This window comes from Vombatus ursinus, unplaced genomic scaffold, assembly GCF_900497805.2.
Source record: "Vombatus ursinus unplaced genomic scaffold, bare-nosed wombat genome assembly UNPS02014768.1, whole genome shotgun sequence".
Taxonomy (NCBI): domain Eukaryota; kingdom Metazoa; phylum Chordata; class Mammalia; order Diprotodontia; family Vombatidae; genus Vombatus; species Vombatus ursinus.
In genome coordinates this window covers 27,539,577-27,567,506 of record NW_020954546.1, presented here as the reverse complement: position 1 = coordinate 27,567,506, position 27,930 = coordinate 27,539,577, and the positions used below count along the sequence as shown (strand labels likewise).

At 45.6% G+C, this 27,930-nt stretch overlaps 1 protein-coding gene across 1 annotated transcript in view; it reads left to right on the top strand.

Annotated features, from left to right (window-relative positions):
* The window catches only part of KSR1 (kinase suppressor of ras 1), a 212,182-nt gene that overhangs the window by 93,795 nt on the left and 90,457 nt on the right, over nucleotides 1–27,930 (top strand). Inside the window, 1 exon segment of the mRNA XM_027861549.1 lies at nucleotides 22,901–23,041. Within this exon segment, the coding sequence (XP_027717350.1) occupies nucleotides 22,901–23,041 (141 nt within the window).

Below are 27,930 nucleotides of genomic sequence, written 5' to 3'. Positions count from 1 at the left end.
ATAAAGAGAGAAATGGGAGATCAATCAATCAGTGGTATGTTGTGTGTGTGTGTGTGTTTTTTTTTAGGTTCTATTATTTGACAGACATTCCCTGTATTATCAGAGTCTCAAATATCCATCTTAAGGACTCTTTCCCAGGGAGAGATTAATCACCTACTGCACAGACAATTGGAATGGAAAATACGTAGGGTATGTGCATGTTAGCAAAAAAAACCAAAAATAAAAACAGGATGCATAGTGACTCCTCAAGGGTGATTCTCCCTCATTTCAGAGAGTACATAAATTCAGATTTCTAGGGTTATATTGTGCTCCAGAATGTCCCACATAGGGCTTTGCCCCATTATGATTCCAACAGTCAACAAGCATTTTTAAAGCACCCACTATGGGTGACAGATATAAAAACGAAGAAACAATACCTATTTGAAACGAAATGACATTCCAGGAAGTCAGAAGGCATGATCCCAGCTAGGGGCAGCCAAGGAGGTATGGTACTACTGTGCACAGAGGCACAGTAGATAGAAGCTAGACCTGGAGTCAGGAAGACCTGAGTTCAAATGTGGTCTCGGACCCTTACTAGCTGTGTGACCCTGGGCAAGTCACTTAACCCAGCTTGCCTCAGTTCCCTCATCTGTAAAATGAGCCAGAAAAGGAAATGGCTAATTCCACTAGTATCTTTGCCAAGAAAACCCCAAATGGGGCCAGGAAGAGACAGGACTGAAATGACTGAACATCAACAAAAATGTATGTATGTATTGGTTGATTAATCTTGGCTATTTGTATCACAAAATGTTTTGAGTTCTAGTACCCAACAAGTCGATGAAAGATTGCCACAATGTAGTATCCACTGATGTCAATAAAGTGTCTTTTAAGATGTTTAGCCTGTCTATAACACGGAGTAGTTGAATGACCCATGGTTGCCCAGCTGCTAAATATCAGAGGCAGGACTTCCTGATTCTGAAGCCAGCCCTTTATTCACTACACCAGGCTACCTTTCCTTCTTTTGCACATAGTAGGTGCTTTAATAATTGCTGAATTAAACTGAATGAATAATGGATTTCCATTCAGCAGTGAGGACCCAATTGATTTTGAAAAAAACTACTTTGTGTTTTTTTTTGTTTTTTTTTTTTGCTTTTTGGTGAGGCAGTCAGGGTTAAGTGACTTGCCCAGGGTCACACAGCTAGTTAGGTGTCAAGTGTCTGAGGCCAGATATGAACTCAGGTCCTCTTCACTCCAAGCCTGGAGCTCTGTGCACTACTGAAAAAACTACTTTAGTTTCAAAAGTTGATGCTTTTTATAGCAGTGCATTCATTTCTGAATTTGTCCCTCTCCTCTCCCTTCCCCAGCCAGCCGTCCCTTGTAACAAAGACTTAAAAAGAAAGAGGGGGAATAAAAAAAAGTCAGCAAAACTAAACAACTCATCAACCAAATCTGATGGTTTATGGAATATTTCCCACCCAGAGTCCCCTATACCTCTGCAGTGATGGGAGGGAGATAGATCTTCTCAATTCTCACCTGAGCCTTTGCTTGACTCTAATGAGACTCTACTCCTTCCATTTTGTGGTTATTTGTATTCACATTGTTGTAGTCATTCTTTTTAAGATTTTGCTTACTATAATTTAATTAATTTAATTTATTCTAGTTCTGCTTACTTTACTTTTCATCCATCCATATGAGTCTAACCTTGCTTTTCATTGTTTCTTATAACACGGTAATATTCAGTTACATCCATAACTTGTAATTTGTTTAGCTCTTCCCTAATTGGTGAGATCCGGTTGATTTTTGATACTATGAATATGGAGTAGACCCAGTCAGCATAGTTTTGTCCTGGTAGCTTCGGGTTGAGAATGGACAGGGCAGGAACCGTAGACGGACAAGAGAGGAAGGTCTTCAGGGACAGAGGTCGTATGGTGTGTTGTTGGTCAACTATAGGGAGGGGAGCGAATCCAGAGCAGGGGTTATGGGTTACAGAACATGGAAAGATTGAGCATCCTGGAGATCACATGAGGAGGACAAAGAATGGGTTTGGACAGAGTGAGGTGGTGGGAGAAGTGGAAGGACTGGACATTGTGACCAGAGCAGGGAATTTCAGAGCTCAAATTCTTGGAAGTGGAGCAGATTCAGGTGATGTGAGGTCTCCGATGTGAAACCCCATGGATGGCTGAGGTCGAGTGAAGATAGAGGTCATTCTAATTGAGAAGGTTAATAGACTGAAGGCTGGTAAGTAAGAAGAATTATTAATGTCAGAGTCTGTGTGGTTATAGGGAGAAAAGGACCCTTTTCTAATCATCTGGCAATAAACAAAAATTCATCAAGTATGATGACAAGGGTTAGGGGAAAAGAACATTGCAAATTAGGCCCATGGAATTTTAGAACCCAAAAGTGACCTTAGAAGTCATCCAGTTTCCTTGTCTTATTTTACATTGGAGGAAACTGAGGCCCAGAGAGGGACCAGTGACTTGACCAAAGTCACACAGTTAATCTCTGATGTCCTTCTGTACTAAAACTGACTGGAAGGGTGTCATTATGTCCTCATCCTGTTGGGGTTTCAGTCTGGGGTCTGGGCTCTTTTTGACTTTCCATAACCCGTAGTTATTATCTGTTCTTCCTCCTTTGAGATGACGACTTTTCGGTGTCTCCTGGGGAGTAAAAAATGTGACTTCCCCAGCTCCCCGACCACATGTGAAAATTTGCTTTTTAAAAACGCCCAGCCTTGGGTGGTCTGGCCATGTTGGCTCTGAGCCTTTCCTTCCATTTCCAGATTGGCCGGCTCTCCTGCTGCCCTGTTTTCTGGGGCGGGCTGCCCAGCAGTTCCCATAAAACTGCCTGTCCTCTGGTCTCCTTGGCCCTTCCCTGATCCTGGAAAACTCCCAACCTGGTTTCTGGGATATGGGATTTGTGTCTCTGCAGGCACTGCGTGTTCTCTCCAGACGGGCCGGTAGAATCGGCCTCGGGTTCGGTTTTAACATGAGTGTTGGTTGAATCCCTGCCCCTTCTCCACTGCTTGGAGATGGCTGCGACTTCTCAAAGGCAGGGGATTCTTTCAGCTCAGCTAAAAAGGTTGGGATGGAGAGGGATGCAGTGCAGAGAGCATTCCAGCCGCTGGCACAATTGCATCCCAAGAGGGGGCATCCTGTCTTCCAGAAATTCCGGACCAATACTTTATGTGTGTGTGTGTAGGAAGGGGGAGGGGGTTGGAAAAGTAGTGTGGTAGGCTGCAGTGAAGGAGGGATCATAGTCACGTTATCTCCAGGGTGGCAGCCCAGGGCTGGGCAATGGCCAGGGAGTGGTTTTGTGCTGCACGATTCAAAGATGGCAGTCTTGAGTTCAAATTCGGCCTCAGACTCTTGCTAGCTATATGACCCTGGGCGAGTCGCAACCTCTGTTTGCCTCAATTTCCTCATCTGTAAAATGGGGATAACAATTACCACCTACCTCTCAGGGTTGTTATGAAGATCAAATAAGGTCATAATTGTAAAGAACTTAACACAGTGCTTAATAAATGCTTGTTTCCTTCCTTCTTTCTTTCTTCCCTCCTGCTGCAAGGAAAAAGTGTTCTCTTGATCTTTGATTGTCAGCATCCTGGGCCACTGCACTGGTCACCTTGCCTTAGTTTCAACTATATTCAAAGGTTATGGCCACAGAGGTTTGTCAGGTCCCTTCATGATAGAAAGGCTTTGAGTTCATGTCTGGAAAATGGGGAGGGGAGGGAGGGAGAGAGAGAGAGAAAGAGAGAGAGAGAGAGAGAGAGAGAGAGAGAGAGAGAGAGAGAGAGAAGGAGAGAGACACAAAGAAAAAGGAGAGAGAGATGGAAAGAGAGACAGAGATACAGAAAGAGAAATAGAGACAGGCACAGAGAGAAAAAAGGACAGGGAGAGTGAGAGGGAGAGAGAGAGAAAATGTGTGTATATGGCAGACACATTTCATATATTGCCAAGTCTTCATTAATTCAGAAAGGCTTTTCACTAAATGATTGCCTACTGGACGAAAACATCACATACATACACACGCATGCATATACACACACATATACATGTACCTATGTATGTATGAATGTGTGTTGATAGACAGATAAATGTGGTTCACATAATTCATGAAACTTTCTTCCCAGGCAGGGTAGAAGTTGTAGTCTGAGAAGGAATATCTAGATGGGCACCTTCTGGCAGATGGGAAGTGTTGTCCTGGTAGGTTCATTTCTTTAAGAAATAAGTCTCCGAATGCTCCTTTCCTTGACAAAGGCCCTCCACTCCTTTCCTTCCCGGGTTCTAGCTTGGGGTATGAGTGTCATTCCTTGGATGGCCAGGAAGGAATGAGCTCTTTATAGTTAAAATGCTAATGCAAATGTTTTTAGCACCCATTACACAGATGTGGTTTAGTGAGTTTTATTTTCTAGATGGGGGCAGGGAAGTGCTTTTCCAAGGTCTGTTTAGCACATTTTCTGGTATTCTTGGTGTTGAGCTGACTCTTCGTGATTCCATTTGGGGTTTTCTTGGCAAAGATACTGCAGTGGTTTTCCATTTCCTTCTCCAGCCCATTTAACAGATGAAGAAACTGAGGCAAATAAGGTAAAGTGATTTTTCCAGGATCATTGCCAAGAAAACCCCGAATGGGGGTCATGGAAGAATTGGATATGACTAATGTGATGACAGCAACAAATGGTAGGTTTAGAGAGAGAGGCATGTGGTCACCAGGTACCAATTTTACTTTGCATATAACTTCTCAGGGACACCGTCTTCTAAGGTGTAGAAGAGTTGATTTCTTTATTGTCCAATTATGTGCCCATACAAGTGAAATCACCATATCTACAGTATTGAAGTGGATGTAATAATCATGACTGACCTTCACAGCTGACGTGGTGGTCTAATGTTTGCAAAGCATTTTACAGAGGAGACTCCATTTGAACCTACAACCACCCTGTGAGATCAAGTATTTGTCTCCATTTTGCAGCTGAGGAAACTGAGGCTAAGAGATTTACATGGGTATACATTTTGTAAGTATCCAAGGGGTATGGACCCAAGTTTTTGACCATCTTCATTTCACTATGCTATCCTTGAGCAAGAACTTAGCAGCAAATTCATCATAGATGGGACCAATAATTTGTCATAAAGCAAAGATTCCACAGTTATAAACCCATGTAATTAAAATAGTAAGTTGTTGTTTAGTTGTGTCCAACTCTTCATGACCCCACGGACCATAGCATGCCAGACCCTTCTCTCCTCCGCTATCTCTCAAAGCCTAAGTTCATGTTACCCCAAGTCTAATAAAATACCTATCACCAAGCCTTGATTAATATCTGGGCTCCCATCTATAAAGGACTCACATGATACATCAAAGATACAATTCTAGAAATTTGATCTAATGCTGATAGGCTTGCTCTAATAAGCACTAATTAAACATCTGGGTGAGTTCCTTCCTGAGCCTCTGTTTCTTCATCTATAAAATGGGGATAATAATACCCATGTTCCTCCTTCACAGAATGGCCATGAGGAGCTGATGATATCTGTGAGATCTTTGAAACCTTGAGAAATCATTGCGCAAAGGTCTGTTGAGTTCCACTGTTATTGATCTAATCCCAAGTTCCCCTGAGAGCCTCGCTGTGAGTGGTGGGGTTTGAAGCAGGTTGACTTGAAGTCCAGGGCTCTTTCTACCACACTGGAGGTGTCTCCAAGGCACTGAGTCCCAAGCTATTTCATATGACTGGTTGTTTTGTGGAGTGGACCCCCTCCCACTTCTGTGGGAAGCCATGGAAATAGTGATGAGGTCGCTAATATGGACCAACCTTTATGTCTTTTAAAAAGCAATTTCAAAAATCTCTCTCAGTGAGTGTCACTGAGCCTGAAGCTTGTCTGCTTTCATGTGGAAACCCACAGAGGTTGGGACAACCAAGTGGGAGAAGAGGCCTCTGGATCTTAATGAGTCAAAGGAATGGAGGGGACAATGAGAGAGGGGTGATCCCAAGGTGTCTGGGGCATGTGTGGTATTGGGTAGAGTAGTCGGTACAAGTCAGTCATTGGGTGGCTGGGGACAAACAGGGGAAGCTTCCCGTTTTCTCACTACCTAGTGGCAGTGCGGTCTGGTGGAGATGCTGTGGCCTTGCTGTGGTCCCTGATTCTGCTGTGGGTCAAGGCTCCTGCTACTGCCATGATATCTGCTTGGGAACTTGACTTTCTATAACAATTGTGTTTACAGAATTCTTGACTCACCCCGTTATGGCGATCGTGCTGGGGTTTTTCAGGCACCTGTGATTTTATTTGGGCGGTGAACTCCTGGTGTGAAAACTCCTTCCATACAGGCATGTCAGTAGAGCTGGAAGACACTTCAGGGGACATCTCGCTCACCTCTTTCAGTTTACAGATGAGGAAACTGAGGCTCCGAGGGATTAAGTGACTTACCCAAGGTCACAGCTAGTTTCTGAGGCAGAATTTGAATCTCGATCATCTTGACTCCAAAGTCCTGTGTGTCCTTTCCAGTATAACCCAAAGAGAAAGAGGCAAATTTAATGGCAGGCCACAGGATCCGTGTTGAAAAGGATCTTCGTGGCCATTGAGTCTAGCCTTCTCCTTTTACAAGTAAGAAATTTTTTGTCTAGAGATATCACGAGACTTGCCCATTATCCCAGAGTTCCAAAGGTGCACAGGCAGGATTCGAATTAAGGTCTTCTACCCTGCAGCTTCTGTCTTTTCTGATTCACCATGAGACCTGGCGAGCCCTGGGTTGCTGTAAACTAGCTTTCTGGCCTCGGCCAAACCACTTTGCCTCTGGCGCTCAGTTACCCTCTTGTAAAAAGAGGATTTTGGATTGGACATTCCATTGGTTTCTGAGGTCTCTTCTAGCCCTGACATTCTGTGGCTTTAAATGAAGATGATGGGACATTGATTTTAACACTTGGCTTTTTTTCTTGGTTATGATCTCTTAATGCTTATTCTGTCTCCTCTGCTAGACTAGAAAGTCTGTGAGGCCTGGCACCATCTTATATTCTTGGTCTATTCCTAGTGCCTCCCATTAATCTTGCATCGGGTTAGGGTTGGGATTTAGCAAATGTTGGATTAGTAAGATTCCTTTCTCCTTTTCTCCCTTCCTTGCATTGAAAATCTGACCTTGGAGAGCAGGGTTGGCTTAGAAGGGAGAGAAAGGGCTCCCTGCCTTGCTGGTCTGAGAATCATCCTCTCCAGTGGAGAGGCAGAGGACAAAGGACAGCAGACTGTGAGTCAGGGTTTGACCTTCATTCTCAAAGAGGACCATGACATCAGGAAGGGGATGCCATGACATGCAAATGAATTGGATTTAAGTGAGGCAGAGCTGTGCAAAATCACCAGCCTCACTTTCTCCTCTGGAGTCATTTTGGTACAATGGTGAGATACAGATTAGGATGACTGGAGATGGCCCCTGTGAGTCAGGGAGACCCGGGCTTTGCACCTGCCTCTGTTTCCTCACCTGTAAAATCAGGTTAAAACTACTTGTACCACACTGCCTTCTGGGGTTGTCTTGAGTCTTGGAAAGATCCTTATGGCACTGCCAAGGCTCACTAGTACAACTCTCTCCCTTCTACAGATGGGGAGCGGAGGTCTGTATAGAGCACCTCTCTACACATGACTTCCTGGTTTATCATCTTTTGACGCAGACTTCCTTCTCTAGTTTCCAGCTTGTAGAGGAAATTCTGTCTGACTGAAAGACCTTCAGGGTTAGGAGTTCCCCAGGTTTTTCTTTTCTTTTTAAAAGATCTTCTTTTCAAGGTTATTCTGCTTTGACAGCTCATTTCAGCCATAGAGAAACATGCATAGGGAGGTTAAATAACTCACCCAGGGTCAAATTTACCAGAGATGGTAAAGAGCAGAGCTGGCATCTGACCCCATGCCCTTTGACCCCCAGCCACTGCCCTATATTGGTCTTCATCTCAATCCAATGGCATGTTTTTGGAGTCTGGAATGTTTCTAGTCTAGCAGAGGAGGCAGAACAAGCAGGATCACACCAGGAATGGGTAGCAAAGAAAAGAATCTAAACCCAAGTTCACAATACCCTAAAGGTATTGTGTTGTTGGGTTTTCCCCCCCTACTCTGATGCACTGCCCCTTTGGCCCTGGTTAGTTGCCATCTTCTCTAAGAAGCTTGCTCTGATTTCTCTAGGCCACAGTAGTGTTCTGCCTTTCTGATACTTTTCATAGACCTCATACAGGTAGCATCTTAAACCATATGATTATATTTTTAATTATACCGTGGCTGTATTGCAGTGGGAGGTTTCATGTGGGCATGGATCTGCTATGGGAGATACAGAAGTAGGGTCCCTCCTCCAACTCAAGGCATATGGTCAGCACTGAGGTCAATCAGCCAAAGTTTATTAGGCCCACATACAACATCTATACCTGACTTCTCATATTCCATGGTCTAGCCCAATTATTGCTCACACACACCATTCCCATATCCCATATTTGAACCATTGCACAGGTTACCCCTGTACCTAGGCTATATCTCCCTCTCAGCTGAAATCAGACATTCAGGGGTAGAAGGGACCCAAAGCTGACCTCAAATCCAACCTCCTTATTTTATGGAGATATTTAGTGACTTGTCTAGCAAGTAAGTACCTGAGATGGGATTTGAACCTGGGTCTTCCTGATTTCATCTGTTCCTCCTCCTAAAAGCCCTGGTTTTCTTCAAAGCTCAGCTCAGGAGCCATCTCCTAACGAGTCTTTTCTGATTCCCCTCTCCACCCAGCTGCCAGCATCCATTCCCCTGATGCACTTTTAAAAAGAGGCTTGTACTCTGTATTTGTTTTGTATATATTTACATGTGTACCTGGAGTGTTTTCTGATAGAATGTAAGCTCCTTGAAGGCAGGACACTTTTTTTTTGGTTTTGTATCCCCGGTACCTAGTGCCCTGCAGTCACTGTCTAATAAAATGCCTCCCCTTTGGGGGCATTTGAGACTTAAAGGGAAAGGGAAATTATTTCTCAGTGACTACTGGAGGGCTTTTCTGTCCCTGTGCATCCCTGACTCCGTTTCAGAATCGTGTTTTGACTCTAACTTTGGGTTTTGCAATACCACACGGTCCCTACCTCATTAGGGGCCAAGGCCAAACCTTCCCAGACGTGGTTATTCCATATTCTCCATGAGAAAGTCTGGCCTTGTGGTCTTGTGTGGACTTGTTTGTTTGTGTTTGAAGCTTTCCAACTGTGACTTTGACGTCACAGCTAGAAGGCGAGCGGGTGTCTTGGGAGGGACAGCTGGTTAGTTTGTCTCTTTGTACAGATGCAGGACTCTGGCAGGCATCCCTAAAGGAGTTTTAAGTGGGAGGTAAGGAAATGGACGAGAATGATAGAATCCAAGGTTTAGCAGTGGTTTGGGGTGGAAGGTCCTGGTTTCCTTCTCATCTCTGCCTCCCTTCTCTCCATGTGTTCAGCTGCCCTGTCCACGGTGGCCTGTGTCTTGGAGGGAGTGGTGGTCAGCTCTCAGGCAGGAGAGGTTGTAAGCATGCAGGAATCTGGCCAGCAGCTTCTCCCGGCCCAGTGTTTGTGGTCTTCTGGTCAACCCCACGTCTCTGTGTTGATTTCTCAATTGCGTCACAAAAGCCAGAAGATCTCCTAAGATTCTCAGAAAGGTTTTGCAACAAGTTGGCCTTGACTTAAAAAAAAAAAAGCTTGAATCTGCCAACAGGAATTCATAAAACTAAATTTCAACCTCGGGGTGTGGGGGTGGGGAAGGGTAAGCTGAACATTTTTGAGTAAGGATAAAGAATTAAAATGTAGTGTAGTGGATGAAATGTAGATTTGGAGTTAGGTTTCAGATCTTGCCTGATACTCACTAGCAGTGTGACCTGGGATAAATCACTTTACCTCTCTGAATCTCCATGTTCTCATCTGTAAAGTGGGACAGCTAGATGGCACAGTGGAGAGAGAGCCAGGCCTGGAGTCAAGAAAACTCATCTTCCTAAGTTCACATCTGGCCTCAAACACTTACTAGCTATGAGATCCTAGGCAAGTCACTTAACCCTGTTTGCCTCAGTTTTCTTAAATGTCAAACAGGCTGGAGAAGGAAATGACAAACCACTCCAGTATCTGTGCCAAGAAAACCCCAAATGGGGTCACGAACAGTCTGACACAACTGAAATGACCGAACAACACCAAAATGGGGATGATGAGTCCTGGAGTATGTACCTCCCAGAGAATGCTGTGGGGGCACAAATGAGGTAATGCTCTTAATGCACTTTATAAACTTAAAAGCATTCTGTCCATTAGGATAAGGGAAGGAGGGAACTGTAAATTGTCTCTTGTGTCTCTGAATTTCTGAGGGGCAGGTTTAGAGAATGTCTAATGGAGAAATCCCAAGTGACTTCTAAGTTTCCACTATTTCCAATAATGTGTAGGGGGTGGGGTGGGGGGAGCGATGAGAAATTGATGTAGAGGATTATGGGAAACCACCTTAATGAAGAAAGGTAAAAGGAAATGGTGTCTTATGACCACATCTAGCAACAGAGGCCAACCCCCTCAAATTACAGATTGGGAAACTGAGGCCAAAGGCAGAAAAGTGGCTTACTTAGGATCATACAGCTGTTTTTGTTCAGTTGTTTTCAGTCATATCCGACTCTTTGTGACCCCATTTGGGGTTTTCTTGGCAGAGGCACTCGAGTGGTTTGCCATTTCCTTCTCCAGCTCATTTGACAAATGAGGAAACTGAGGCAAACAGGGTGAAGTGACTTGCCCAGGGTCACCCAGCTAGTAAGTGTCTGATGCTGGATTTGAGCTTGGGAAGATGAGTCTTCCTGACTCGAGGCCCAGTCTCTATCCATTGATCATACAGGTGATAACCATCGGAGGAAGGGTTTGAACTGTGTTCCTCCTACTCCAGAGCTACCACCCGCCATGGTCAAATCACAGACTCCTACAACATAACAAGATGTAGGTCCAAGTCGGAAGGCATCTCAGCAGCCATCTGTCCCTGACCAAATGGTTTCGACTTGGCTTAAAGAAGAAATTCGCTACTTTCCACGCCAGCCTGTTCCACTTCTGGGCAGCTTTGATTATTGGGATATTTTTCCGTGTGTTGAACCTAAATCTGCCTCCTTGTAACGCCCCCTGCGTCCCCTCCCCAGCTCCATATCCTGCCCTCTGGGGTCACGAAGAACAAGGTAAATTAATTCCAGGGACACTGTAGTACCTGCCCAACAGAGCTGTGCTCAGTCTCAGATAGAAAGTGCTTTGCCAGCCTCTAAGACCCATGTAAACGTCAGTTGTTTTTTATGGTTAGACTGGTCAGGTCAGCCGGGGGCCCTCATTGGAGAGCTGCGGAGCCTCCTCTCAAGGTTTGCGTCTCAGCACCTGTGGCTTCACCCCTCTGAGGTCCTTCAGCTCACCACTGTCTCTGGGGTGCCTGAATCAGCCAGGGGCTGTCATGGAGAGCTTCTAGCCGCAGGGGCCTGCCTTTACTGTAAGAGGTCCTGGCCCTCTCCACCCTAAATTACAGGAAACTCTTAAAGTCTCCGTGATTTTCTCTAAGACTCAAACCAGTTCTCCAAGTTTCAAATGTGTCCCTCAAACCTCAGAGCGATGGGGGGGTGGGAAGAGAGAGAAAGTCGGAGTTGGAGAGAGGGAGGAAAAGAGAGAGGGAGAGGGAGGGAAAGAGAAATAGGGAAGGAGGGAGGTAAAGAGAGAGAGAGCGAGAGGGAAAGCTCACTTCTTCTTAAAATGGTCATTCTGAGGTGGGAATCACCTCTTAGGAGAGGGGGAGCCTCAGGGCCAGGATTTCTCCAGGGTGCTTGGTGGCAGTGGGAGAGAAGGAATTTGAAGAGCAGCCAGAATCATTTGAAGGCTGGGCCCCTGATTCCAAATCCGGCCTTTCTCCCCTCCCCCCGCCCACGATGTTATGCCCCATCTCTGGAGGCATCCCAGCCATGGTTCCCCTTGGTTTGGACGAAGGACTGGGTCCTTGCCCTCTCTGTGCTCTGATGTGGAGCCCACGTCTCATTTTCGTCCTGGCAGAATTTTGACCTACCCCTAGGAATTTCTTTATCTGGTTAACTTTCAGCGCCAGGAGCCTCTGTCCCCATACCAGCCAGTCACCTTGACCTACAAGATGTGTCTCCCTGGTGGTCTCTCCGTGCCCCAGGGTGGTTCACACAGGCCGGCCATGGAATTAGGAGAAACTTCTGCCCTCCCGGTTCCTACTCACTCTGAATCTTGGACTCTGCTACTGATCCATGACCCGTATGACTTTGGGCAAACTGTTCTCTTTGGGACTGTTTGTTCAGCTGCAGGATGAGATGATAGTGGGGCTGGGTGATGCTAAAGGACCCTTCCAGCTCCAAATCCCATGATCTTTGTGGGGTGCCTAGGCAGAGTAACCTTCTGTAGCCCAGAGCCTGACCCACAGATCAGCCACCTTACATCTACCACAATAGCAGATATGGAATTTATCCCCATTCACTCAGCTCTGACAGTAATTTCTGAAATCATTTCAATGACTCACACAGATTCAAGGGCAGAGACTTAAAATGGTTTTTTTTTAATTGATACTTTTGTTTTTACATCACTTCCAGGTCCAAATATATCCCTTCCACCCCCACCATCCACTGACCCATCCCCAATGACAAGGAATTAAAAAAGAAAGGGTTAAAAAGCAGATTCCCTGAAAGCATCACCTATATTTGACAGCATATGCAATATTCCATACCCGTGGGCCCCCACCTCTGGAAAGAAGCAAGGGAGAGGTGCATTTTCTCAGTTCTTCCCCAGGACCACGCTTAGTAGGGATTGGTTTTCATTTTGTCTTTGTCCTTTGGCATAGTGAAGAGAGCACGGAATGGTAGAGAGAGAGCCGGGTTCCACCTCAAACACATTCATGTCATCTTGGACAAGTCATTTCATGCCTCAGTGTTTTCAGCTACAAAATGGGGGTACTAATAGTACCTACTTCATAGTGCTGTTGTGAGGATCCAATAAGGTAGTATTTGTGAAGTGTTTAGTGCGGTGTCTGGCACGTAGTAGGCATGTTTCTTACCCCCTTCACTCCCCATCCCTGAATAAGTTACTTCCCCTTAGTGGGTCTCAGTTTCTTCATCTGTAAAATGAGGACATTGGACTAGACGCCCTCTAATGACCTGTCAGCTGTCAGTCTATATTGAACTGAATTGGTTGGAATTGAATCCAGGAGAATTGGCAAGTGCTCTAGAAAGTAAACTGACTCAGCAGTGGGAGCTGTTTGAGCTGAGTCTAAGCTGCAGCGACCCAGGGTGTTGGTGTTTCTGCTGCCAGAAGGTGTTTTGCAGGCCGACTGAACAGGGACCACGCACGCATCAGTCCTGACCAAATGCAGGGCTGCGAGCTCCCTTGAGATTTCTGCCTGGCCTCTTCGAGGGACTGCAGCGTTGTGGCTTTTCCTACATTCGTTTTCCCTTTTTCTCCCTTCCCATGAATTTGTCTAGAATATCAGAAATTAGGGTTGTCCTGGCTGAGTCCCATGACCTGTACACTTCGAGGGGTTGGGGTGTGCTGAATTCTGATTGCCCTGCCCAAGGCCTGGGCTCCGGCCCTGGAGATGTGCTCTCTCTGTCTCCCTTTCCCCTTCTCTCTCTTTTTTCTCTCTCCCTCCCTCTCTCTGTTGTTTGAGGCAGGTAGAGCATAGAGCTGGGCTTGGTTGGTCATCTCTCTCCTGGTCAATAATATTACCTTTAAGATCAAACATAAACTTCTGTTTGGCATTTAAAGCTCTTCCCAACCTGGCACCATTCCAGTTTTCCGCCCTTGTTATACATTACTACCCTTCATGAGTCCTACCATCCTGGTATTCTCAACATTCCTAGCATGTGGCCCTCTATTTCCCACTGCTGTGTCTTTGCAGCGGCTGTGCCCCATGCTTTCAGTGCCCTCCCTCTTCACCTCTGTCTCTTGGAATCCCTGATTTTCTTCAAAGCTCAGCTTAAAAGCCATCTTCTGTGAGAGGTATTTTCTGGGCCCCTCAGCTGCTCACACAGACCTCCCTTCCCCAAGGTTACCCGGTATCTGCTTGGCCTGTGTTATGTGTATGTTTATGTTGTCTGTGCTGTTAAAATGTAAACTTCTTCCAGGAAAACACTGGATGTGATGTCTACGTCTGAACGTATAATCTGAGTGTTGTGAAATGATAAAGACCAAGTTGGGCTCCAAAGAGGAAGCATACGAAGATCCCTCCCCCTCCTGTTTTGCAGAGGTGGAGGTCCAGGGATGTGAAAATTGCATAGAACATCAGTTTTTTGGTTTTTTGTTTGGTTATGTTGATTGGTTTTCGGTTTTGCTGAATTCTCTCTCTCTCTTTGTCTCTCTCTCTCTCTCCACCCTTTTCTCTTTTTCCTCTCTTCCTCTCTCTCCTCTCTTTCCTTTCCTCTCTCCCTCCCTCCCCTGCCCCCCTCTCTCTCCCCTCCTCAAAATCTTTGGGAGGAAGGACTAATAGGAATACAGGGAGAAAGGTAGGTGATGTTAAAAACAAGATCTCAATGCACATTTTTTTTTTTTTTGAGAATGGAAGCTTTTTGAGGGCAGAAACTGTTTTGCTTTTGTCTTTGTTTCCAGAGCCTGGCACAGGGCAGGTGCTAGGCCAGCCCTTTTATTTAATAGAGAAGGATGTGGAGGACTAGAGAGGAATGTGATTCGCCCAAAGGCTCCCAGGAAGCTGTGGTGAAGCCTTTGATTTGAATCCAGGCCTTGGGCCTTCAAATCCACTTCTTGGGAGCAGCTAGGTGGTGCCGTGGATAGACCACCAGCCCTGGAGTCAGGAGGACCTGAGTTCAAATCCAGTCTCAGATGCCAGCTGGCTGTGTGACCCTGGGCAAGTCACTTAACCCTGATTGTCTCAAAAAAACAAAAAACAGAAAATAAAAAACAAATCCAGTTCTTCTTCCTCACCTCCGCCTCCCAACCCACGCATACTTTACAGATTTGGCTGAATGCTGTCCTTCAGAGGCCAAAGGCTGTGGGGGTGAGCAGCACAATTTCCTGGTATGTGAGGTCTGCCCAGCTCAGCTTCGCATTCTAAGCAGAGAGTCTTATCAGAAGGGTGAAGGGGCCCTTCCTCATTGGGGTGTTCTGACTTGAATCAGCTTCCTGCCGATCCCTCTAGGCCCAGCTGGAACAACCAACTGGTAGATTTGGGCTAAGATTGATCCTGATGCCAGATTAGAGGCGTGTGTGCAAGTTTGGGCAGCCTGTGTTTCCGGGGTTGGTGAGGTATCATTCCTGTTCACGTCCTTGTAGGCGCCGAGTGGAAAGAAGTCTTCCCAGACTTCTCTGAACCCATGCCCTTCACCATTTCTCATGTTCTTACACATCTTCAGCATTCTGTCGCATTCATGTAACATCAGTTGTTCCCCATTTGATAGGCATCCATTTCTTTACCATGACAGAAAGCACTTCAGTAAATACTTTATTATTATTATTAATTGTTGTTTAGTCATTTCAGTCATTTCCAACTCTTTGTGACCCCATTTGGGGTTTTCTTAGCAAAGGAAGTAATTTGCCATTTCCTTCTCCGGCTTATTTTACAGATGAGGAAACTGAGGCAAATAGGGTTAAGTGACTTGCTCAAAGTCACACAGCTTGGAAGAGTCTGAGGCCAAATTTGAATTCAAATCTTCCTGACTGCAGGCTGGGCACTCTGTATACTATAGTGCCACTGAGCTGCCTCAAACCATAATAGTAATAATAGCTAACATTTATATAGCGCCTACTGTGTGTTAGGCATTGCACTAAATGCCTTACAATTATTCTCCCATTTGATCCTAACAACAACCCTGGGAGGTAGGTATTATTATTATTATCCCTATTTTAGAGTTGAGGAAACTGAGGCAAACAGGTTAAGTGACTTGACTAAAGTCACACATTAAAAACATCTGAAGCTGGATTTGAACTTAGGTCCAGAGCTCTGTCCATAGTGCCACCCAGCTTCTTCCTTGTGTGCACAAAAGTCCTTTTTCTTCTCTCTCTGATCACTTTGGGTCATAGGCTTAGTAGTGGAAGACCTGTGGTTCAGTTTTAGATCTGGCACCATATGTGTGGCCTTGGAGAAGTAATTTCTCTCGGGGTTTCATGTACCTCCTTTGTAAATTGAAGGTGGCTGCAAATTGAGGCCTGCCAGGAGCCGTGACCCTGTGCTCCTTCCTTGGATATGTGTGGTATCACAAGGGGAAGTCAGAGAGAATAGCATCCACTTCCCTTACCCCTGGGACCAAACCTGAATTTGAGCTTTCAAGGCTTGAAGATGAAATTAGGGAGGGGAATATGTCTTCTGAGTATATGCTCTACACATGTTTCCCCCAACAGAACAAAATTCCCTTGAGATCAGGGACTGTATCTATTTTGTCTTTGTATCCCCGGCACTAAGCAGAGCACCAGTGAGATAGGAGATGCTCAATAAATGCTTGTTGGTGATTGATTGGACACCACTTTTCCCCATCTGTGAAATGGAAATGTTAACTGAATGCCCATTCCATCACTATTTCAGGAGTAGCTTAGAATAATCTAGAAGGCTTGCTCATATGGGCCTGGATTTCTTTGTAATAATAGGAATATTGTGGAATAAATAATAATATAGGAATAGAAATTTTATACATAATATATACACACCTATGCATAGATACAGATATATGTATTATATATGAATTATATAAAAAGTCCATTTACATTTACACAGTCAGTCATTTTGTCCGTTAACTTGCTTGCCCTGCATCAGTTCATGTAAATCTTCTGATGCTTCTCGAACATCGCCATATTGGTTATTTCTTACAGCCCAGTGGTATTCCATCCCATTTATGGACTGCCGTATGTTTCAGAGTTTCTCAGTTGACGGCTCCTGCTTTGTTTCCAAATCTTTGCTGTTGGGTTTCCTTTCACAACCAGAACACAACGTAACGAGGTTGGATCTTTAGGAAGAGGGGATGATTTTCTGGTTTGCGGCTTGGTGAGCCGTGAGCCCCAAGAGGGTTAGTTTCCCTTCAGGACAGGGTAGGGTTATGGAGTCCGGATGTGGAAGGGACCTTGGAGACGATCCAGTTTCAAAGTTCTGAATCTGAAATCTGTGACCTTTTTTCCCCCCTGAATATTTAATAAGTGTATTTTAATGTAATTGATTTCCTTTGTAATCCTACTGTTTATTTTTTTATGTGAAAAGAGGGCCAAAGGCTTCTGCACACTGCCAGAGGTCCATGACACACAAAAAAATGTCAAGAGCCCCTGAACTGGTCCAAGTCACTCATTTTAAGAGGAGTAAACTGAAGCCCAGAGAGATTAAGTGATTTGCCCCAGGTCTCACAGATGTTAAGGGTCAGGGTCAGGATCTGAACCCATGACTTCTGACTCCCAATCCAGAGCTAGGAGACACCTCAGAGTCCATCACCTAGTCCAACTGCCTCATGTTACAGATGAATCAACTGAGGCCCGAGGTGGTTGAGTGACTTCCCCAAGGTCACATAGTTTAAATAAAGCCAGAGGTAGAATCTGAACCCAGTTCTTCTGACTCTAAAGTCAGAGCTTATTTCACTGTAACATGCGTTCCTTCCTTTCCTGGCACTGCAGAATTTGAACACACGCACTGTGGTCAGGAGTTGGGGTCTGCCTGGTTTTTGAATCTCCATTTATTTTTTTTTTCTATTCTAAAAGAAAAAAAAAGATTAAGTTCTGTAGTAGAGAGAAAATGCCGCTGGGCGTTAAATTTCCTTCTGGAGGGTACTTTGTATTTACCATCACGCCCCTCTGTATCTTCACCACAGCCAACTTTTGGAAAAGCATGGCAAAATTAAAAAGAAAAAAAACTATTAAAAAATTTGGATTTGTGAGCTGCATCTCTCCTGCATGCTGCTGACTGTTTGCTCTGTCCTCTGAGAATGAAACACTTCCTGCCTTTTTAAATACCAGAAGATATCCCAGTTCTGGTGAGTCATTTCGTCTTTGTAAGTTTCATGAGCTTATGGCTGTCAGGTTATCAGAAACCTCTTGGTTGTGGGCCATCTCAGCCAATGGCTGACACAGCCAGACGTGGTTTCTACACTATTCGCCGTGTGCGGTATCGAATACCTGTGCCAGCTCTGTGCACGTAGCCCGTCCTACGCTCAGGGACTCTCTCCCACCCTTTAAAACGGAATTCTTACTCTATGTAATGAATTCTTAACAAGTATAATAGTTTTTTTCCTTTGCCAGCCTTGCTCAGCTTTTTAAATAGCGCCAGGTTCTGACTTGGCACTAACCCCTGCCCTGTCTTGGCATCTTCATCCACCTTGCTCCTTTGTATGCCTGTGTGTATTTGCATATGTAAATAAGACTCCCTCTTTGTGCGTGATATACTGTCAGAAAATTCAAGATTCTGGTTCTAGTCTATTTAGTAGAGCTAATCTTGATGTTAGCCAGAAAGGTCCAGCAACCTTTTAGGAGACCAGCTGGGGAGCTGGTCGGCTCAATGACCAGCCTCAGAATGGTTTGGGTTCCATGTTCTCCGAAAGGGAGACTCAGTGGAGGATTTGGTATATGACAAGTCAATAGCGGTGCTCTTACCCCCAGAGTACGTACATACATATACACTCACACATGTACACACACATGAACACACAATCAGGTATACATGTACACACATGTGCACATGCATGTATGCATGTACGCATACATTCAAGTTGTGAGGGACCCTGGCAAGACTTCAGTCCATCAAACAGTTCCCAATTCCGTTGATTTATGGGGGAATGAATGATGCTGTCAGAAGGAATCTGGGCTATATCTCTAGAGGGAGTTTGAAGGAATTTTGGCTAGGAAATTGATGGAGTTGGGTGCCCAGGTGGTGTTTTCATTTCTTCTTCCTGCCGGTGGTTGTGACAGAAGAAGAAAAAGCAGTGGATAGGGAGGGGACAGCTGGCGATATAAATGGTGGGAAAGAGAAGGATTTGGTTTCCTGGAACCCGATCTGTTGTTCCAGAATGATGGGCAAGGAACAAAGTGTGCCTGCCTCCCCTGCTTGTGATAAAGAGTGTCGTCATGAGATCATGGCTTTAGAATTGAAAGGGATCTTCCAGACCAGCTCCTTTATTTTACAGGTGAAGAAACTGTGGTCCAGAAAAAGGATGAGACTTGTCTAAGGTCACACACAAGTTGTAAGTTATTGGTATATATGTTGTACTCCTCAACTTCTAGACTTCCTAGCTGGGTGACCCTGGATGAGTCACTTAACCCTGTTTGCCTCAGTTTCCTCATCTGTGAAATGAGAAGGAAGGAAATGGCAAACCACTCCAGTGTCTGTGCCAAGAAAACCCTAAATGGGGTCACAAAGTGTTGGACGCAACTGAAATGATTGAACAACAACAAAAAACTAGACAGCGAGCTCCATAAATGACCATATCTTGTTATTCTTTTTCTGTTTAGTCAGTTAAGGACCAAACCATGGGCCTTTGTAGATTCCCTAGCATCTAACACAGCAGCCTGGGATATGGTGCAAAGAACACTGCATATGGACGCAAAGTCCTGGGTTCAAATCCTGCCTTTGTGACTCACTTGCCATTTGGTTATGAGCTAGCCAGTTCAGCTCTTTAGGTTCCGGATTCCCTCTCTGAAAGAAGGGACTTGAGCCAGATAACAAGCCCCTTCAGCTTTATCCTATAAACCTGGGCTGCTCAGAGGTATATAATAGATGCATTGTAAGTATTTGTTAAAGTATACCAAGAAGCAAGATACCCAGCGTAATCGGGACTAAAGGAGAAACAAGCCCAAATAAAACTGGAAGTGTACATACCCCTTCCCACCCCTGCTTTTTTTTTAAGTAGCAAAGAACTGGATTCAAAACATGCCATAGATTGAGGAATGGCTAAATAAAGTGTGGTACGTAACTATGATGGAATATTACTGCGCCATGAGAGACAGACCCGTATGGGAAGACTTAGGGGAACCGGTACCAAGTGAGGTAAGCAGAACCAGGGAAACCAGTAAACAGCATTGTAAATGGAATGTACTTTACAATCCAGCGATGATGGACTTTTTGTTCTTCCTGGCATATGACACTTCCATCTCCCGACTCCAGGCCTTTACACCAGCTGTACCCCACGCCCGGAATGCCCTCTCTCTTTATTTTTGCTTCCTGTCTTCCCTAACCCTTCTTAATCCCAGTACCTGCTCTCCGTTAATAATTTCCTATTTCTCCTGTACAGAGCTTGCTTTGTATGTATTTGTTTGCATGTTCTCTCCCCCATTAGATTGTAGACTCTTTGAGGGCAGGGTCTGTCTTTTGTCTTTTGTATTCCCAGTGCACAGGTGATGAGGTGGGACACTATGGATGTGAAATGCTAAATACAATTTTTTTTTGGTCAGTCAACAAACATTGAGCACATTCTCTGTGTCAGGCACCGTGCTAAGTCCTGGGGAATCATCACACGCAGCATTGCGCTTGGTTCATGTGTTAGTTGGTTTTGTTGAGATTTTTCCCTTTTTCTTTTTTGTTATAAGAGATGGCTCTTGAGAAGGAATATATTAGTAAAAAGATAGTAATACTGATTTCAAAAAAAAAACCCAGGAAGTATGAAAGTAGAGGTCAGGCAGGGATGTTGTAGAAGAAATCCCAGAAGCTGTGGAAAGCTGGAAAGAATGACCTCTTGCTTCCTTTCAGTTCCAAGATGGTGATTTTGTGTGCGAGGCATCGGGGATTGGGTGCCTACACCCAGCTCCAGCCAGGCTGGCAGTCACCCAGAGGTGCAGAGGAGAAGCCACGCTCAGACCCCGTGCTCTGGTTTATATTCAGCTAGGACAGCTGTCTGTGGGCGTGGCCGGCCACAATCTCACAGCTGGTTGCATAGGAAGCAGTTAGTTAGTTGGGAGATGGGAGTGAAACCGGTTACGCGGGCTTGTTCACCACCAAGGGTAAGGGTGAGTTGGCAAACTCAGAAGTGTTTGCAAAATTAAACAGACAAAGAAACAAAAAACATTCCTTCCTCCAGTGAAGGACCAAACACTGGGTTTTGGACTTAATTTGCAGCCTAGTGGAGCATCCTGTTAGGAGACCCAGTGAAGAAATACGTGACCTAGACAGTGGAAGAAAAGAATGACTAAGAGAAGTTTGAGGGTTTCCTTTCCCTTATTTCTGGAGAGTTCCAGGAAGCTTCTATCTGTCCAGGCTGTGCTTCCTAGAGATGAGGCATTACCAATTAGGATCATGTGAGAAAGATTCTTCCAACCCAGGAATTCTCCATTCATTGAGGACGTGACATTTGACTCCTGGAGTCAGCAGTATGACCTAGCCATGAAAATTCCTAGATGAGATTGTTGGCAAGTGATCTGCTTGATTTTAGGAGAATAAGAATTCTAGCGGATAATAAGATAATCACCATTGCCTGTTGCTACTAACAAAATCTTGGCCATGTGTTACTCTTGTGATATATACTAGAGAGACTTCATCTATATCCTCCACCTGACTGGGTGGTTTGTAGTATGAATCCCAAACTCTATCCCAGAGGAAAACTACCCTTGAGCTGAGTGGTTTTTTTAATGGGGTCTCTGACAGGGGGAATGTGGACTTGAATGTGAGGCTGTTCCTTTGCCACAGGTCAAAGGAAAGGCCTAGCAAGGGGATGTTGAGTTGATTTCAGCTGTGATTCTGAGAGGGTGGTGGTAGTAGCAGTGGTGGCAGTGGTAGTAGTAGTAGTAGTAGTAGTAGTAGTAGTAGTGGTGGTGGTGGTGGTGGTGGTACTAGTAGTGGTGGTGGTAGGAGTAAGAGAAGGAATAGTGGTAGTAGTAGTAGTGGTGGTGGTGGTAGTAGTAGTAGTAGTAGTAATAACTCAAGTCAGTGACCCCTGGTCACTTACTAAAAATCTTTCCTTCTGTCCAATCCAAATCTCTTTTTCTCTCAAACTTATTTCAACCTATTGGGTAATGGTGTTGGAAAGTAGGCAGGTGACTTAAAATTTTTTTTTATTGACATCTTTTGTTTTTATATTGTCCTCATTTCTGATTGTGTCTCTTCTGGCTGCCTCACCCAGCAAGCCAGCCCTTGTAACCAAAAAAAACACAAACCAAAAAAAAAAAAAACAAACCTAAAAAACTAATTAATTGGAAAAAATTATAAATCTAAATTTTGAAAAAGAATGGTATATTAGCTTGAAAGAAAATAACTTGGGTAAGGAAGAAGCAGGGTGTTAGTACCCATGAGCTGCTCCAAGTCGTCGCGTGCTTTCCCAGCAGCAAAGCAGAATGCAACAACCGCAAAAATAAGAGAGAAAGAGAAGGGAAAAGACAGAAAGCAGTTTGTCAGTCGGACTGCATATGCAGTGTTCCACACCCGCAGACCCCCGCCTCTTCAGTGAAGGGGGAGGCATAGTTCCTTGTCTCTTCTTCAGGAGCAAGGTTGATCCTTCTGCCCTTGGTGACCCTTCAGAGAGCATGTGGAGTTTTTCTCCCCGTGATTCTCATCTCCCCCACCCCCTCCAGTTTTTTTTTTTAAAGTCATGATAGAACCTGGATGATGTGGGACCTGAGTTCAAATCCCAGCTCTTCCCCTTAGACCTTTGTATCTGTCCAAGGGCTCAGTTCCCTCATTTGAACACTGAGGGGTTTGGACTAGCTGTTCTCACAAATCCCTTCTATCTCTAAATTTGTTTAGAAGCTACTCGGTGGAGCAGTGTTGGACCTCTCTGGAGGACCTGAGTTCAAATCCTCCCTCAGACAGTGATCAGCCGTGTGACCCTTGGCAAGTCACTTAACAGCATTTAGCCTCAGTTTCCTCATCTGTAAAATGGGAGCAATCACAGCACCTACCGCCACGGGAGGCCCTTTGCAGACCTCAGAGTGCTACGTAAAGGCCGGCCATGATTCTGGGCCCCTTTAATGTTCCAGGCTTTCCCGACTCACCCTTCCCTTGGCCTGCTCAGCAGAGAGGCAAATGAGGTCCCACTTGGTTAATTTTCTGCTTTCTGGGCTTCCCCACAGGCCAAACTGGTGCGGTACATCAGCAAACAGCGCCAGTGCAAGCTGAGCGTGGCCCCCGCCGAGCGGACGGTGGAGCTCAACAGTTACCCGCGCTTCAGCGACTGGCTGTACACCCTGAACGTCAGGACCGAGGTGGTGCAGGTGAGTGCTCCGGCGGGAGACGCGACCGGCGGGGCGGGGAAAGGGCCGGCGTGGCTGTGCTGGCATTCGGGGTCTGGGGTGTAATTACGCCCATTTTACAGAAGAGGGTACTGAGTCTCAGAGACATAAAGCGACTTACACTAGTGCAAGCATTAGAGGTTGGATTTGATCCAGTTTGTCCTAATGTTCAGTCTAGTCTCCCTTCCGTGACCTCGCAGTGCCTCTTAGAGAACTGAGAGGTGGAAGGAGCCTGCGATATTATCTAGCGGTTTCACATCAATCAGTCAACAACTTTTTTTTTAAATTACTTAATTTATCTTTAGTTTTCAACATTCACTTTCGTAAGATTTCTTTCTTTCTTTCTTTCTTTCTTTCTTTCTTTCTTTCTTTCTCTCTCTCTCTCTCTCTCTCTCTCTCTCTCTCTCTCTGCAATTGGGGTTAAGTGACTTGTCCAGGGTCACACAGCCAGTAAGTGCCAAGTGTTTGGTCTGAGGTCAGATTTGAACTCAGGTCCTCCTGACTTCAGGGCCGGTGCTCTATCCACTGTGCCACCTAGCTGCCCCTCCATAAGCTTTTGAATTTCAAATTTTCTCCTCCTCCCTCCCCGCCTCTCTCCCCAGGATGGTGTGCCATCTGATATAGGCTCTACGTATACATTCCTATTAAACATATTTTCACATTAGTCATTCAACAAATTTTTTTTAAGGACTTACTGTGTGCCAGATCCTCTGCTGAGTGCCGGAGTTACAAAGAAAGGCCAAAAAACAACACAACAAGAAAACTGGTCCCTGCCCCCTAGGAACTCCATTCCAGAGGGTTTGTCCAACCCTCTCACTTTACAGAAGAGACAGGACCCAGACAAGTTAAGTGCCTGGCCATACATCACACAGTGATGGGTGCCAAAGCCAGGAATCTGGTGTCCAGTGCAGCACCGTTGGCCCAGCGCCAGGCGAGTGGTGCAGCTGGGGTTGGAAATGAGGCCTCGTTAGTGGGAGGCAATGGAGAGATGAGTGAGAGATGGACCAGATGGGTGTCGTTGGGATTCTGGCCCTGGCACTTTCTAGAGGATCACAGGACCATCTGCTCCCCCTTAGCGTGTGTCTGGTCCATCTTCTCTTTTTTTGAGGGGGAGTTAGGCAATGGGGTTAAGTGACTCGCCCAGGGTCACACACCTAGTAAGTGTTATGTGTCTGAGGCCAGATTTGAACTCAGGTCCTCCTGAATCCAAGGCCGGCGCTCTATCCGCTGTGCCCCCTAGCTGCCCCTGGTCATCTTCTCTTGTCTTTGCAGAAGGGGTGTTCTGTGGACTGTGAGTGGTGGTAGCCCTGGTCTAACCCTATCTGTCTGGATACGACATTCCACTCTCCTGCATGCTTCAGTTTACTCATCTGTAGCTTAAGGGAGTGGGACCTCAGTTCAGATCCTAGTTCCTCTTGGTCCTTATTTGTGCCATCCATGCTCCCTCTGTCAAATGATAGAGTATTATATGATCTCTACAGCCCTCCGTGTTTGTTAGTCATTTTTCAGTCATGTCTGACTCTCCATGACCCCATCTGGGGCTTCCTTGGCAGAGTTTTCTTGGAATGGTTTGCTATTTTCTTCGCCAGCTCGTATGACATATGAGGAAACTGAGGCAAACAGGGTTCAGTGACTTACCAAGGGTCACACAGTTAGTGAATGTCTCAGGCTGAATTTGAACTCGGGTCTTCCTGACTCCAGGCCTGGCGGTTTACCCATTGCACCATCTAAATGCCCCTGAATCCTGCAGATTTAGTGGATTTTTCTCTTACCCCACCAGCCTATTTGACATCTGAACTTCTGCAGGAATCTGCCACTGTCTGGATCTTTTGTCATTGAGTGGCCTGAGATACCAGCATTAGGGACCGGGGTGGGGGTGGGGGTGGTGGGGAGTAGAGTAAGAGACCCAGGGTCCTATCTGTGTGAGCTTGGGGAAATCACTTAACCTATTTGGGCCTCAGTTTCCTTACCTGTAAAATGAGGGAAGTGGATGAGATGGCCTCATAATTGGACTGGGGAGAATGGGATAAATACTGCATGGAATATCCTTCCATGGCCCTCCATTGGCCTTCACCAGTCATAGTAATAACAGCTAACATTTGCATAGTGCTTTCAGGTTTACAAAGGGCTTTTTATATGTTATGAGATCATAGGTTTATTTGGAGCTGGAAGAGACCATCTCCTCTAATCCATCTCTGAGGGCTGAGTGACTTGTCCGAGATTGCACAACTAGTCGGCGTCTAAGGCAGGATTTGAATTCAGGTCTTCGTCATCCCAAGTCCAGTACCCTATCCGCTGTCCCATCCTCCTGCCTCCTTCTTGAATGTGTCCTTAAGGCACGGAAGTGACCTTGGCTTCTCAGAGGATTTGCCAGTGGTCTGCCAGTCCTGGCTGGTTCCCAAAGCTGGAACGACTTCGAATGCAGGTCCATGATGGACCGGGTGTCTGTTGTCTGGGTATCAGCCTGGCTAGGTCTGGAGAAGCCTAATGAATTAAGTAAATTAAGTGGAGTGGAAGTAAATTAAGGAGAGAGCTAAGCAACCTTGGGGCATGCTTATATGTATGGGAGAGGAGGCATCAGGAACAGAGGAGGGGCTGGACCCTGCATGGACTCTCTGCACGGAACCCAAGGGAGGAAAAAATTCAAAGAAAGGTAGGGTGGCCTGCCATGTCACGTGCTGCTGAGAGGGACAAAGGAAATGAGGACTGAGGCAAGTCTATTGGTTTTGGGGGTTAGGAGGTGATGAGCTTGGGGAAAATAGAGCGGGCAGTGGGGCAGCAGCCAGTTGGAAAGGAACTCTGAGGTTCCCGGCTGCAAAGAAAGTGGCATCGGCAAACAGACTGTTTTTCCAAGAAATTTATCAGTAAAGAGGGAAGAGGAGTGTTAAAGGAAGCCCTTTTTAGAATTATGGGAGACCTAAATATGTTTGTGAGAGGGGCAGTGTGGGGTCTGGAGACCTGGATTTTGAGTACCCGTTTGTGTGTTTACTCACTCTGTGGCCATGGGAAGGTCCCTTAATCCCCAGATGCTCAGTTTTCTCATCCATGAAATGGGGGTGATGTGTATATACACTGCCTACCTTGTGGGGTCATCATGAGGAAAGTGTTCCGGTAAACTTCATAGTGCTGCCGTAAATGTGTGTTCTTATTATTAAGGCATCAAACATGTGATTTGTAGGCCGTTACAGTCCGCCTGACCTCACGGTGTGGTTTGCCTGAAGGTTTTTTGCAATAATAATAATTTGAAAAAAAAACTAATTAGCACACCTGAACCAGTTGGCCAGTGGGACCTAACCACCTGCTGGCCCATTCCATCGTCTAATTGACTGCTGCCAGGTGTGCTGTGAGCAGGAGAGGATTAATTGTTAATTAGGACGGTAAAATATTCATGTAGCCTGCACAAGTGGGGTTCTGATCCGGATCCCGTTATTGGGGGTGGAGGGGTGTGAGGAATCAGACACTCTTGGCCTTGGGGAAGAAGTAGCTAGACTAGAGAGAAAAAGAACGAAGCTAAACGGGGTGACGGTGATTGGTAGAGCTCGGTCTAGTAAGAGCAGCAAAGTCAGTTGGGTGACCAATGTCATATGAAATTGAATGCATGATGTAGAAAGAGCACTGGACTGTCCATTAGGGGATGACGATGATGACCATAAGTGGCATTTTTATAGCACTTTGAGATTTGTAGAGCATTTTATAAATATCATCTCATTTTATCCTCATTACCCTGGGAGGGAGGTGCCATTATTATTTCTATTTTATAGAGGAGGAAAGGGAGCCAGACAGAAGTTAAGTGACTTACCCAGGGTCCTACAACTAGGAAGTGTCCGAGATGGGATTTCAACTCGTCTTCCTGACTCTAGGCTCAGTGCTCAGAGATCTGCGTTCATGTCCCAGTTCTGCCGTGAACTAACTTGACTTTAGTCAAGTGCCTTCAACTTGCTGGACTTAGTTACTGCTCATCTCACTTCTCCCTTTGTTGGCTAAACACCTTGGGAAGGCCACCTATAATCGATGCCTCTACTCTCTCTCTCTCTCTCTCTGCCAGACAAAGGTTAAGTGACTTACCCAGGGTCATATCTGGTAAGTATCTGAGGCCGGATTTGACCTCCTGACTCCAGGCTGCTGCTCTATCCACTGAGCCACCTATATTATTGATTCCCCTTTTCTGGATATTCTCTTTTCTCGAGGTTTTCATGAACTGTCCTGCTTCTCCTCCTGTTTGTCTGACCCTTTTTATCTCCTTTGCCGATTCTCAGCCATGTCATGCCTGTTGGTGGTGGGTGTCCCCCATGGCTCGTTCCTGGGTTCTCCTCTCTTCTTCCTCTATACCATTTTCAGGTGGTGATCTCATCAGCTCCCATGGTTTCAACCATCATCTCTATGCAGATGACTCTCAGGTCTCTTTGTCTACCCCTAACCTCTCTCCTGACCTCCAGTTTCAAATCTCCAGCTGCCATCTTTTTTTTTCTTTTTGGTGAGGCAATTGGGGTTAAGTGACTTGCCCAGGGTCACACAGCTTATTGAGTGTCTGAGGCTGGATTTGAACTCAGGTCCTCCTGACTCCAAGGCTGGAGCTGTATCCACTGCACCACCCAGCTGCCCCTGGATGCTTGGATTATTGAAAGAGCCATCTAGTGGATCTTTCTCTCCCCTCTCTGGCCTGTCTTTCACTTGCTGGTCAAATTGATCTTCCTAAAGCTCAGGTCCTGTTCCATAAACTCCAGTGGCTTTCCTATTACTTCCAGAATCAAATATAAAATCTTCTCTTTGTCTCTTAAAACCCTCCATGACCTGGCCCCTTCTTACCTTTTCAGTCTTAGACCTTCCTCCCCTCCACATACTCCGAGATCCAGTGACACTGACCTCCTTTG